The 14,129-nt window shown below is 44.9% G+C and overlaps 2 protein-coding genes across 3 annotated transcripts in view; one reads left to right on the top strand and one right to left on the bottom strand.

The window, feature by feature from the left end:
* The window catches only part of ccdc61 (coiled-coil domain containing 61), a 29,762-nt gene that overhangs the window by 5,948 nt on the left and 9,685 nt on the right, over positions 1-14,129 (top strand). The window contains exons 4-8 of one of the 2 annotated variants that reach the window (XM_078533341.1): positions 1,945-2,097; positions 3,137-3,353; positions 6,202-6,284; positions 10,624-10,919; positions 13,371-13,449. In XM_078533341.1, the coding sequence (XP_078389467.1) occupies positions 1,945-2,097; positions 3,137-3,353; positions 6,202-6,284; positions 10,624-10,919; positions 13,371-13,449 (828 nt within the window). Of the gene's footprint in view, positions 1-1,944; positions 2,098-3,136; positions 3,354-6,201; positions 6,285-10,623; positions 10,926-13,370; positions 13,450-14,129 lie in introns of both variants that reach the window. The other variant, XM_078533342.1, reaches the window with a different exon arrangement.
* The window catches only part of opa3 (outer mitochondrial membrane lipid metabolism regulator OPA3), a 31,080-nt gene continuing 18,505 nt past the window's right edge, over positions 1,555-14,129 (bottom strand). Inside the window, exon 3 of the mRNA XM_078533347.1 lies at positions 1,555-1,576. The gene's annotated coding sequence lies outside the window, so the exon portion shown is untranslated. The remainder of the gene's footprint in view (positions 1,577-14,129) is intronic.

Genomic DNA, 14,129 nt, shown 5'->3' with positions numbered 1-14,129 from the left:
TCATGCACGAGGACATCCAGATCCCTCTGCACTGAAGCATTCTGAAGTTTCTCTCCATTTAAATAATAAGTCGCCTTTTTATTCTTCCGACCAAAATGGATAACCTCACACTTATCCACGTTAAACCCCATCTGCCAAATTTTGGCCCATTCACCTAATCTGTCCATATTCATTTGTAAATTTCTTATTTCTTCATTGCAACTTACTTTCCCACCTATTTTGGTGTCATCTGCAAATTTAGCTATAGTACCTTATATTCCTGAATCCAAACCATTAATATAGATTGTAAATAGTTGGGGCCCAAGGACCGAATCCTGTGGCACCCCACTAATTGCAGCTTGCCATCAAGAAAAAGACCCATTTACCCCGACTCTCTGCTTTCTGTTGGTTAGCCAATCCTCTATCCAAGCTAATATATTACCCCTAACTCTGTGTGATCTCATCTTGTGTATTAATCTTTTGTGCGGCAAATTACTTTTCATTACTTCCCACCCTTGTACTCCCAAAATGTTTGCACAAATCTCTCCCAAAAGGCTCCCAGAGAAGCCTTAAACTATTACAAATTAACACCGCTACAGCCTGCGGGACCATTTGTGGCAAGTAAGTCTATTGCCACTGATGGTCTTAAAAACACTGTCAAAAGAGTGAAGTTCCAGTTATCAAGTTAATGTAACAGCATAATCTGACCGATTATCTTATTCCATTTCAAGCACTTAGAACACAATCAGCAACAAGACCATGGAGATTAAACCCCTTTTGTTCGTCTTCCATTGAACTAGGAAAATGTGCTGAAAAATTGTACCATAAAATCTCGATGAATTGAATTCCAGGAGTCCAGCTTCCAAATTCATGTTAAGTGGAGTTTTGTAATAGCCAAGGAGGCGCCATTGCCACATGCATGTGTCTCTGTGTAACCTGATATGCCTACAAACATTCTGCCACACCTTTGCGTTTCCGCTTTGGGCCACAGTTTTCCACTTGCTGTATCAACTTCACCTTCTTTCCGTTCGACGGCGCTTTTAACTTTCTCACAGGTTCAGCCACGCTCACAGGTTTTGCAGGCCCTTTCGCAGAGAGATCTCGATGTCAAATGATGGCTTGCCCAGCGCTCTGTGATTTCGCGCTCTTGTGTGTCTAACTCCCGCTCTGGCTGGTTGGTGCGGTCATATGACAAGCTTAGACAAGTTCGGCTAATCCAGAGTTACCAGTGCGGAATCTCGGCTTATCACGGGCTTCATTCTATGGTTTTGCTATCCTGCCGGCAGGAATAGTTGCCAACTTCGACATCATTGAAATTTCGTGTCGTCCAAGTTTGATTCATCGCATTTTTCACTGTATCTATCAGCTTAACTTTTCTCTATGCAACCTTGGCTACTGATCAGGAAGCCAAGGAGAATAAATGGTTTTGTTAAGCTATGCAGTGCATCTTGGAAAAATTGGCTGTCACTTTAGCCACTCATACAATTTTAAGTTTCAATCAGGAGAGGATTTGTAGGGGTGGATCCTGCACTGGTAAACCAGTGTCTTGAACTAATAATCCAGGGAATGTGAATTCAAACTTCCATGGTGGAGGAATCTGGAAATAAAAAGCGATATCAGTTTAAAAATGGCCATGAAGCTGACAGATGGAAAGGAAACTTGCCATCCTTACCCTGTCTGACCAAAAGGTAAACCTAACACCATAAGAAATAGAAGCAGGAATAGGCCATTTGGCTTCTCGAGCCTGTTCCGCCACTTAATAATAGCACGGTTGATCTGATTGTGGCCCTAACTCCGCTCTCCTGTCTGTCTCCCATAGCCATTGACTTTCTTGTAGATCAAAAATCTGTCTAACTCAGCCTGGAATATATTAAATGACCCAGCCTCCACTGCTCTCTGGGGTAGAGAATTGCAAAGACTGAAATGATTGAAGCAGCCCCTGAGCCTTCTTTTTGATGTCTGCAGAATACACTATCCACTGCCACTGCCCTACGCAGGAAAGCCAGATCCAGTCGCTCTCCAGAAAGTCATCCGAGGACTGAAGGAGGAACTCGCCGCTGTGAGATCGAAGCAGGGCAAGGATTACCGCGACACAGAGCTCAGGCGGCTGAGAACAGAGTGAGTCTCTTTCTTTTCCTCCCTCCTTCCTGTTTTCCTCCTTTCTCTTCCACCCCAAATTTCATTCCTTCACATCACTGCCCACCTCTCAGCAGCGACACTATAGAACTAACACCCTTTACTACAAGATGTGCAGAGTCTGTACTTGAGGTAGTATTATGACAGCATGCAGGTAGGATTTGGCTGGGGCTCACAATCCTTAATAGCAGGCCCCCTTTACATAGAAATGACAACGTAGAAACATAGCACAACTAGTCTGTGTTGGCATTTACCAGCTGAACCCATGCCCCTTTAACACTTTGAATATCACTAAAAGGAGAGCCATGTTGCCGAAGCTTTTTGTCTTGCCTTCAGCAGGAGAAATACAAGAATGCCAAATTTCAAAACGCTCGCAACAACGTAAAGTACAGGAGAAAAGGATGCTGATTGGTTGTCAGGTCAACTCTGATTGGCCGAGGTGTTGCCACCATAGCCGGTGCAATGCCAGATACATCCCTGCGACTGGCTGATCAAATCGAACACCATGTTCCTTTGGTTGCTCGCAATAGGCAGAGTACAGACTGCACTCAACCAGTCCACGCTTGCAAAACCCAAATCAAAACATCTGCTGTTATATGTGATTCCCATGACTGGGCAGCACTTGCTGAACAATCCTGAGTACACTAATAGCTACACTAACAACCAATTTAAGATAATCAGTCAAGCTCGTAATGTGGCTCATTTGGACTTGCTAGAAGTGACACCCATTCACATGCAAGGACCTGTTCTCTGCAAACAAAAGGAATATGTTCAAGCCTTACGCCTTTTTTGAATTACCCTGGAGCTTGGGGAACCTATAGTTCCCCGTTGCTTTCTCCATGGCAACACCTCGGTCAATCAGATTCAACTTGCCAATCAATCCTTTTCTCCTGCAGTATAAATTGTTGTTTGTTTGAAATTTGGCATTCTTGTCTTTGTCCTGATGCGTGCAAGACGAAAAGCTTCGGCAACATGTCTCTCTTTTCAGCAATACGCAATCGTTCCTCTGTGTGCCCCTCAGGTTTGAGAAGTTGCTGCAGGAGAAACAGGAGCTGGAAGTCATGATCCTGCAGCTCCAGGAGCAGATGAAACTCTCCAGCACGGCGTCCGTATCCAAAGAGGTGAAAATCTTGAAAAAGATCATTCAAAGTTTGGAGGAGGACCTGATGAAGGAGAAAACGAAAAATCAGAGAGCAGCAAATAAGCGGAACCAAGAATACCGACAGGTCTTGGATGAGGTGAGACTTCAGATGATTGAGTAAGGACAGCAGCATTTGTGTTGGATATAGATATCACAGAGTCTTGCCTGTTGATAAGTTTTAAAAGGAAATAAGCAATTTGGCAGAAATCTAGAAATTGAGATTTTCTACTTGTTAAATTTTGTTCATTGGAAGTGAGGAGCCTTTGACTAGAACCGAAACACTCCCACTTTTCCCATCCCCCCTTAAATGTCACCCAAAGTCACCTGTATAAAACACTGGTGCGGTCTCAACAGGAGTAGCGTGTCCAGTTCTGGGCACCACATGTTAGGAAGGATGTGAAAGCATTGGCGAGAGTGCAGAAAAGATTCACGAAAATGGTTCCAGGGATGAGGAACTTCAATTACGTAGATAGATTAGAGAAGTTGGGACTGTTTTTCATGGAAGAGAGACGGTTTAGAGATTTGAAAGGGGTATTCAAAATCATGAGGGGTCTGGACAGAGTAGATAAGGAGAAAGATTGGGCACCCGATTTAAGATGATTTATTTTTTATTCATTCATGGGATGTGGGCATTGCTGGCTAAGCCAGCATTTTATTGCCCGTCTCTAATTGCCCCTGAGAATGTGGTGGTGAGCTGCTGCCTTGAGCTGCTGCAGTCTAATCTGTGTGGTGTGGGTACACCCGCGGTGCTGTTAGGGAGGGAGTTCCAGGATTTTGACTGGGCCATGGTGAAGGAACAGTGATATAGTTCCAAGTCAGGACGGCATGTGCCTTGGAGTGGAATTTGCAGGTGGTGGTGTTCCCAAACACAAAAGAAGCAACGGTGACATGAAGAGCTTTCTTCACGCAGTGAGTAGTTAGGATCTGGAATGCACTGTCTGAGAATGTGGGGGCTGATTCAGTTGTGGCTTTTGAAAAGGAATTCGATCATTAGCTGAAGAAGAAAACATTTCAGAGCTGTGGGGTAAAGGCAGGGGAGTGGCACTAGGTGAATTGCTGGTTCTCAATCCTTCGGCCAATGGGAACAGTTTCTCCATACCTAGAGATAAAAACAAAAAACTGCGGATGCTGGAAATCCAAAACAAAAACAGAATTACCTGGAAAAACTCAGCAGGTCTGGCAGCATCGGCGGAGAAGAAAAGAGTTGACCTTTCGAGTCCTCATGACCCTTCAACAGAACACAACACAGTTCTGTTGAAGGGTCATGAGGACTCGAAACGTCAACTCTTTTCTTCTCCGCCGATGCTGCCAGACCTGCTGAGTTTTTCCAGGTAATTCTGTTTTTGTTTTCTCCCTACCTACTCTGTCTAGACTCCTCGTGATTTTGAACACCTCAATCAAATCTCCTCTTAACCTTCTCTCCTCTATGAAAAACAGTCCCAACTCCTCTAATCTATCTACGTAACTGAAGTTCCTCATCCCTGGAACCATTTTTGTGAATCGTTTCAGCACTCTCGCCAATGCTTTCACATCCTTCCTAACATGTGGTGCCCAGAACTGGACACACTACTCCAGTTGGGACTGAACCAGTTTTATATACAGGTGACTTTGGGTGTGACATTTAAGGGGGAGGGGAAAGGGGAGCCGGAACAGACACAATGGGCTGAAGGGCCTCCTGTGCTTATAACCATTCTATGATTCTATAAGACAGTATTAATCACTTTACCTTCTGGTCATCTACAGCTTGGCTTAGAGGTAGAGTAAAGCCACCTTTACACTACCTTCACCTGTCAAGCACATATAGGGAAGGCTAAAATATACAGGTTGAATTGCCTTCTCGATATTTACCGCACAGAATATGCAACACAAGCTTGACCCAACTGCTCCACACGAGCTTCCTCCCACTCTACTTCACTTATTTTTTTATTTATATAGCTGCGATTGCTCTCAGTACCAACTGATGGTGCTATTTTTTCCATATTCATTCATGGGATGTGGGCATCACTGGCAAGGCCAGCATTTACTGCCCATCCCTAATTGCTCTGGAGCAGGTCCTGGCGAGCGCTGCCTTAAACCGCTGCAGTCCACGTGGTGTTGGACACCCACTGTGCCTGTTCGGCTTTAGTCACTGTCGTCAGTCTGACCTATTTACAATGCTTTTTTAAAAAAAAATTAACCTTTGTGAATACCCGTGACTTCTGCCTCCCTCTCAATTCTCTCTAATTTTGTCTCTTGTGGATGTTTAACTGTGTTTCAGGGAGTGAGTTGACTTGTAACTGTGTGTTTTGTTAATGAATGGGCTTTATTGACAGAGCAGCACATTGGGATGAAAGCAGAGGTGCCAATTAAAAATAAGACAGCACTAGCGTTGGATAAGCTGGGCTTGTATTGTTCTGAAATCCCAAGTGTCACTATCGATGGGGCTTTGCTGTCCATTTCTGTTGCCATTCAACACTGGATCTTTTTCTCACGATTGTGTTGGATTTTGCGGTGTTAACTTAGATGGAGGCCATTCAGCCCATTGTCCTCTGCCAGCTCTTCAGTTAAACTATCCAATTGGCCCCACACCCGTGCTCTTTCCCAGTAACCCTGTAAATTTTTTTCCCTTCTAGTATTTATCCAGTTCCCTTTCGAAAGTCCCTATTGAATCTGCTTCCACTGCCCTTTCAGACAGCAGCGTGTTCCAGATCACAACAACTCGCTGCGCAATTTTCTTTTCTCCCTCATCTCCCCTCTGGGTCTTTGGCTGATCACCTTTAAATCTCTGACCCTCTGACTATTGACCCTGTTGCCACTGGAAAGTTTCTCCTTATTTTCTCCATCAAAACCCTTCATGATTTTGAGCATCTCTACCGAATCTCCTCTTAACCTTCTGCGCTCTAACGAGAGCAACTTCTCCAGTTTTTCCACGCAACTGATTTTTTTTCTTTCCCTGTTTTTTCCAGCTGGAAGAGGTAAAGGCTTCGGAGCGGAAACTCAAGGTGCGAATGAAGAGCCTGACCACTGAGCTGAGCTTGTATAAAAGGGGGTGAGTTGGTGACAGAATATCCATATATACCCAGATTATCCCCACCTGTTGATTCCCAAGTTTCCACTGAGATAGCTGATCCCTGCAATGATCTTCCAAACCCCTTGACTAGGGAGGGGAAAACCACCCCGTTGGCCATTGCTAGGGTTAGACTGTGCTTGATTGTAATGCTGAGATGAACACATAGCTTGCTCACAATCACTACCCAAGCCTGTTTTTTCCTAAATTATATTTGGTCATAGGATGTGAACGTCACTGGCTAGGTCAGCATTTATTGTCCATCCCCAATTGCCCCTTGAGAAGGTGGTGGTGAGCTGCTGCCTTCTTGAACCGCTGCAGTCCATGTGGTGTAGGTACACCCACAGTGCTGTTAGGGAGGGAGTTCCACGATTTTGGCCCAGCGACAGTGAAGGAACGGCGATATAGTTTCAAGTCAGGATGGTGAGTGGGTTGGAGGGGAACTTGCAGGTGGTGGTGTTCCCATGTATCTGCTGCCATTGTCCTTCTAGATGGTAGAGGTCACGGGTTTGGAAGGTGCTGTCGAAGGAGCCTTGGTAAGTGCTATGAACTATAGTGCATATGCAACACAGAAAGCAGCCATGCAGACCATTGAGTCAATGCGTCAAGAAAAGGACTAACTTGGCTAAACCCTGCTTTCCAGGATTTTAGTCCTTAGGTTACAATGCTTCCGTGCATATTCAAAGTTTTTTAAATGCGATGAGGGTTTCTGCCTCTACCACCCTTTCAGGCAATGCATTCCAGGTGTCCACTACCCTCTGGGTGAAAAAACCTCTCCTCAGTACCCTTCTAATCTGTCTGTCAACTACTTTAATTATATCCCCCTCCTGGTTATTGGCTTCTCAACTAAGGGAAAAAGGTCCTCCTATCCACTGTATCTGGGCCCTTCATAATTTTATAAACCTTGATTAAATCTCCCCTCAGTCTCCATGGTTCCAAAGGAAACAATCCTAGTCTATCCAATCTTTCCTACTAACCAAATTTCTCCATTCCTGACAATATCCTCGTAAACCTCCTTGGTGCCCCCTCTAGTGTGATCACATCCTTCCTGCTGTGCACAGTGCACGCTTGAAGTTCAGACAGGTGGCTGGGACCTGTGGGATTTTACCCCGACGAGTTGCTATGTAGATTTACGTAGAACATATGGCAGAGAAACAGGCCATTTGGCCCGCCTAGTCCATACTGGTGTTCATACTGCCTACGAGTCCCCTCCCATTCCGTCTGCCCCAGCTCAGCCTTTCAGCCTGTCTTTCAAAATGGACACGAGAGAAAGCATCTGAGCTATTTGCCTCAACCACTCCCTGTGGTAGAGTCCCACGTTCTAACCACACTCGAGTTTTTTTTCTTTATTCTTTCATGGGATGTTGGCGTCATTGGCAATACTGGCATTTGTTGCCCATCCCTAATTACCCTTTCAGGGCAGTTAAGATTCTGCCACATTGTGTGGGTCTAGAGTCACATGTAGGCCAGACCGGGTAAGGATGGCAGATTCCCTTCCCTAAAGGGTATTAGTGAACCAGATGGGTTTTCACAAAAATCGATGATAGTTTTCTCGTCACCAGCACTGAGTCCTAGTTTTCAATTCCAGATTTTTTTTTTTGTGTTAAACTAATTGAATTTAAATTCTGCCAGCTGCCATAGAACCATAGAAAAGTTACAGCACAGAAGGAGGCCATTCGGCCCATCTTGTCCATGCCAGCCCGAGGACACCCAGGTGCCCTTTCTAATCCCACCTTCCTGTACCCGGCCCATAGCCCTGCAGCTTACAGCACTTTGGGTGCAGATCCAGGTACTTTTTTAAAAAAGTTTAAAGTTTCTGCCTCTACCACCAACTTGGGCAGAGAATTCCAGACACCCACTACCCTCTGCATAAAAAATGTTCTTCCTCATGTTCCCCCCCTACACCTTCTGCCACTTATCTTGAATCTATGTCCTCTGGTTCTAGAATTCTCCACCAAGGGAAACAATTTTATCCTGTCCACTCTATCTATTCCCCTCATAACTTTTTAACCCATGTCCCCGAAAAGTTAGCCTGGGCCTCTGGAATACGAGTCCATATGACACCAGTCCCCCACCATCTCCCCAGGAATGACATTTTCCCTTATTTCCCTATTGGATTTATTAGCAACTCTCTTGCATTTATGGTCCCTAGTTTTGGATTCTCCCACAAGTTGAAATATTCTCTCCTAATTTATAACCCTAAAGACCTTTTATCAGGACTGCTCCGAACCTTTTTTTTAATCTAAAGGAAAAAGCCCCAGTTTGTTTAATCTTTCCCAATCTCTCAGTTCGGGTACCATCCTTGTAAACTTTTTCACTGGAAAGGTGCCAGGAACAGTTACACGTGCACATCTGGCTTGTACTGCGCCATCGGTCAAGGCACAGATTCTCCCACCAAGACGGTGGGGTGGGGGTCGGGGGGAGCGGTGTTGTGTGCTGTTTTTACTCCCAGGCCAGTTTAACACTGCAAAAAAGGCCAGTTAGTTTAACCGCAACTTTAACCACTAAATGATATTTTGTATAAATAAATAAATATCTGAACAAGTGATCAAGTTGGGAAGTCTGTTGTGCAAGGAGTTCCTCCATAGCCTGGCTAGCTTAGTTTGTTAGATAATGGGAATTTTAATCCCAAATGGTTTTGAGCCTCACATTGGGTGATAATTTTTTTTCCCCCTAAATATTTGATTTTCTTTTTTGCCAGTGCTGAAACTCCACAGTTCTGAGCACTAATTGGTTACTCAGGGAAATAATCTACCTGTCACTACTAGATATGTTGTATTCACTACATGGAAAGCTATTTAAACAGACATTTAAAATGGTTGCTCTCCGAGTAGTTACAATTATTTTCTATTAACTGATTTTGTTGTAGAGGAGACAGCTGTAAGACACCATCTTTCAAAAAAATGCATGATTCAGTGGCAGAAGACAGAGCTGTACTTGAAAACATCTCTCCCTTTAAACAATCAGGGGCTCTGACACTGACACTGACACTGCATCTGTGCATGTGCAGGGAGCGCTTTCCCCTAGTGTGGCACAAATGAACACAGCCCACATCTCTTTTTTTCTGTTTTCTCGGTACTTCTATGTCCTCTTTACTGTATGGAGACCAGAGCTGTGCAGAGCGTTCTGAGTGTTGCCTGATCAAGTTCCATTACAAATTTAAAATAACCACTATTTCTGAATTCTGGAAATAAATCTGTGCTTTGCTCAGCATTTTTAATTGCTTTACCGACCTGACATTTTTGCTTTTAATGATGTGTTCACCTGTATCCCTATACCCATTTGCTCTTCTATCCCATTCAGTTTATTTTTAAAGTGTAGGTGATGTTTACCTAGCGAAGTGTTTCATCTCACATTTAGCTACGTCAAAATTTAGTTGCCACTCAAGATGCCCAGTTGGCAAGTTTTCTAGCTGTGTAGACACAGAGAAAACGTGTTTCCACTTGTGGTGAAGATCAACGCTCATCAATGCAAGATAGTCACCGAGAAATTCAACAGGGAATTCAGAATAAATATCTTTATCCCAGAGAGCATTTAGAATGCGGAGGGAGCAGTTAAGGAGAACCTTTAAGGGGAAGCTGTGTAATTAGATGGAAAAGGGAATAGGAGGTTATGCTGATAGAGCTAGATGAGGAATGGATAGGAAGCAGCTCAAGTGGTGCACAGACACTGGTTTGGATGTAAAAACAAAAAACTGCGGATGCTGGAAATCCAAAACAAAAACAGAATTACCTGGAAAAACTCAGCAGGTCTGGCAGCATCGGCGGGGACTGGATATGTGCAGGGAGCGTCATTTGTGCCACACTAGGGGAAAGCGCTCCCTGCACATGCACAGCCCCGCATCATGAGGACTCGAAACGTCAACTCTTTTCTTTTCCGCCGATGCTGCCAGAACTGCTGAGTTTTTCCAGGAAATTCTGTTTTTGCACTGCTTTGAATGGGTTGGACTGAACAGCCTGCTTCTGTGATGTAAATTCTGTGTAGAAAAAATCTTTTTGTCTTGATCTTCATCGTCATATTTTAATAATATCCTTTAACTACTATTCTCTATGTATAAACCATCCAAACTGTTATCTGTTCTTTCTCCACCTTCCCCCTTCTCAATAATGTGACCCTTTTGTCTTGTAAGCCACGATTCCACTCAGCCTCATGTCTGTGACCTCCACTGTGCAGTTCTGCATGTGGATGCTCCTGTAAAGCGCATTAGGACGTTATGTCATTAGATCACAATGTTCGCAGCTGCACATTTAAAAGATATTCTCCCTCCTTTCCCCCACTCCCCACATCTTGTCTATCTGACGTTCTGCTTTGTTACTTTCAGTCGCCTCACTCCAGCGGGACCCTCTCCACAAAACCGATCGAATTTAAATCTCAGCTCCGGCCGGCGTTCTCAGACCAGGACAGACTCGGCCGGCAGAGCTCGAGAGGACGGTCACTCGGCCTCACGGGAAAGGAGCAAGCAGTGGTCAGGATCCCGAGAGAGGGAGCGATCCACGTCCAGAGAGAGAAGTAGCAGATGGTCAACGTTCCGTGAGAGGGAACGGTCCTCCTCCAGGGAGAGCCAGCAAGGGAATCGTTGCCGTGTCCCCGGACTGTCTCCGTCTCCGTCTCCAACAGGTACAGCTTATCCCAAAAGAGAAAAACGCTTGTGTGTCAAGTGAGAATCTTGGGATAATGCAGCACAGAAGGAGGCCATTCAACCCATTGAGTCTGTGCTGGCTCTTGTGAAGAGCAATCCTATTCATCACACTCTCCTGCTCTTTCCCCATGCTGCTGTCATTCTTTCTCCTTCTTTATCCAGTTCCCTTTTGAAGTCTAATATTGAATCTGTTTCCACTGCCCTATCAGGCTTGTGCATTCCAAACCCTAACCACTTTTTAAAAAAGGCTTTTTACTCATGTCACCCCTTGTCGTTTTGCCCCACCAGTTGCCTTAAATCTGTGCCCTCTAGTTCTCGACCCTTCAGCCATTGGAAACGGCTTCACTTTATTTACTAGATCATAAAAACTCATACCTCTACCAAATCTTCTCTTAACCTTCTCTGCTCTAAGGAGAAAACCCCAGCTTCTCCAGTCTATCTACATAATGGTAATGCCTGAAACCCTTCGCAGTCCTTTTTAGTTAAGCATTGTGTTAACATCCCCCATATTCCCTCTCACCGAGGTGAAATTTGAGCTTATGAAGGTGACGTTTAGCATTTAAGATAGGAACGCTACCATTTTGGGCATCTTGTGTCTGTGTCATGAAATTCCCGAGGCCAGACGTGTTAACAGGTTAGATGCAATGGAAAACTCCCTCTTCTCTGGCCCTACCAATGTGTTTCAGCCCTAGTTTCAGAAGTGTGCCTCACACTAAACCAGTGTATTTTTTCTATTCATCGCACCAGACATTTTGTGATGACTCTGGGCAAGATTACCAGTTGTGTGCGCGCACATGTCTGTGTGTGTGCGCATGCATACATGTGCACACGTGCTTGTGTGTGTGTGTGCTTGTGTGTGTGTGTGCTTGTGTGTGTGTGTGCACGTGTGTGTGCGCATGCGCACACGCATGTGTGTTTGTGACTAATACGATTAACTGTAATGAAGATACTGTCCCCCATAAGCCAATCCAACCTGAATGGAAGCCTTCCTTAATATGATGCCGTAAACTTTGGGCTTGGCACATGCAGACTGTTGGGACAGCTGTGTTCCCATGTCTCCCGTGCCACAACTTTCTGTGATTCTACTAATAAACCCAATAGGAAACCCGGTAGAAAATTCTTTATCCAGAGAGTGGTGAGTATATGGAACGGAACTCGCCACTATAAGCAGTGGTTGAGAATAGCATTTGAAGGGAAGCGAGCTACGTACGAGGGAGAAAGGAATAGAAGGATATGTTGATAGGGTGAGGTGAGAGGAGGCACATATAGCACACAGCATTTGTGCTGAATGGCCTGTTTCTGTGCTGTTAACTCTATGTAATTATATTTTTCCTGTGCCCAGATTGAATTATGTACAATTCCAGTCAGTACTTGAAACCTGATAAAACAGTGGTGGCTCTCGAGTCTCACACTTGGTAGTTTGCAGCTGCTAGGATTAAGGAAGTCTCTTGGTATCAACGGGTCCACTAGCAGAATGTTTGGTGTTTGGGTATTGCAAATGCTGGCTGCAGTTACCTATCAGGCCTGTCACTAGGTATCCATGACCTCTCCTAGTGGTCCCACTTCAAGGGAGACAGAAACCTGAAGTCTCCCTTAGTGACAGTGCATTAGGACAGTGGCTCTTAAACTGGGCTTTGCAGATCTCTGAGGGTCTTCGAGACTTTCCAGCGAAACAGTTGAGCGACAGCCAGAGGCAGGCTTGGTGCGTGTTGGGAGCCTGGAGGCAGATAGCTGTCTTACCTAGGGGTAGGGAGCCTTCGCCGACAACAGGAAAATTGCCAGGCGGACTCACAGTTACCAAGGCTGGCGGGTGGAGGTGAGGTGAGTCCAGCCTTCTTCGTGTTATGAATACTTTTTTGATTTATTCTTTCATGGGATGTGGGCATCGCTGGCAAGGCCAACATTTGTTGCCCATCCCTAATTGCCCTTGAATTGATGGCTTGCTAGGCCATTTCAGAGGGCAGTTAAGAGTTGACCATGTTACTGTGGGTCATATGTAAGCCAGACCAGGTAAGGACGGCAGATTTCCTTCCCCAAAGGACATTAGTGAACCAGATGCGTTTTTACAACAATTGATGATAGTTCCATGGTTCCCCTTACTGAAACTAGTTTTATATTCCAGACTTATTAATTTTCCCACCAGCTGCCATGATGGGATTTGAACCTGTGTTTCCCAGGGCATTACCTAGGCCTCTGGATTACTAGTCCAGTGACATTACCACTATGCCACTGCCTCCACCTGAAGTATTTACTATGTAGTATTATAATTTCGATGGGTGGCGGGAGCATTCCGTGATTACTAATCAACCAAAGAATCATAGGATCATAGAGTTTGAGAACCACTGCATTAGGACGCTCAATGTTATTAAGGAACAGAGCTTCAGTAGCAGGGTGTAGCCAAACTGTTCTCACTCCTTTATTCTCCTCAGGCACCCGACAACCCCGCTTTAATCCCACTGCATATGTGCATGACAAGGAGCGGAAGCAGAAGGAGACAGAGCAGAGAAAGTAAGTTATTGAAAGGGGAAATTGCTAAGTAAAAACACTGTGTGGTTCATTTAGTGACAGGGACCTAGCCTTTACATTGCAGCTTGCAGACAGAGCTGGTGAGCGAGGTCTCCTTTCGCCGCTGTGGCGATGTAGAAATCTGTCGGTTCTGTATTTCTACGTCACTGTGTTTTGTGAAATGGAAGTCCAAAAGCATTAGCGTGAAGTGGAAAAAAATGTCCAGTATAGTCACTAGTGTGGAGTGTTGCATTCCTTTAAATGCGAGAGTTGGACTCTGAAGAGAGGGGATGGGGGGAGGAGAAAAGCTTTTGAAATGTGGGCATGGCAGAGGATGCTCAGAGTCAGCTGGATGGACAGAAAGACAAATGAGTGGGATAGCTCAAGTTCAGGAATCAAAAGGATTGCTGAGCACAGTTAGAGAGAGAAAGACAGCCAAGGATGGACATTGGAACCGAAAACCCAGAAGCCTTGCCCCAGCAACAACTGAAGGAGAAATTGAGGGTAAAAACAGAAGAGGAAGAAGAAAAATCATACGGGTGGATAACATTGAGACGTGGACTGAGGGAGGATTGAAGAAAACCAGAGGAGAAGCAAAATGATGCCTCCGGCTCCACTCAGGCTATGGTGAAAATGAACAAATGTGCCTTGTGAGACTTCTGGTCTCCTGCACGTTACCTGTG

This window comes from Cetorhinus maximus, chromosome 32, assembly GCF_964194155.1.
Source record: "Cetorhinus maximus chromosome 32, sCetMax3.hap1.1, whole genome shotgun sequence".
NCBI lineage: Eukaryota > Metazoa > Chordata > Chondrichthyes > Lamniformes > Cetorhinidae > Cetorhinus > Cetorhinus maximus.
Note: the sequence above shows the minus strand (reverse complement) of the source record. Positions and strands in the feature narration are given on the sequence as shown.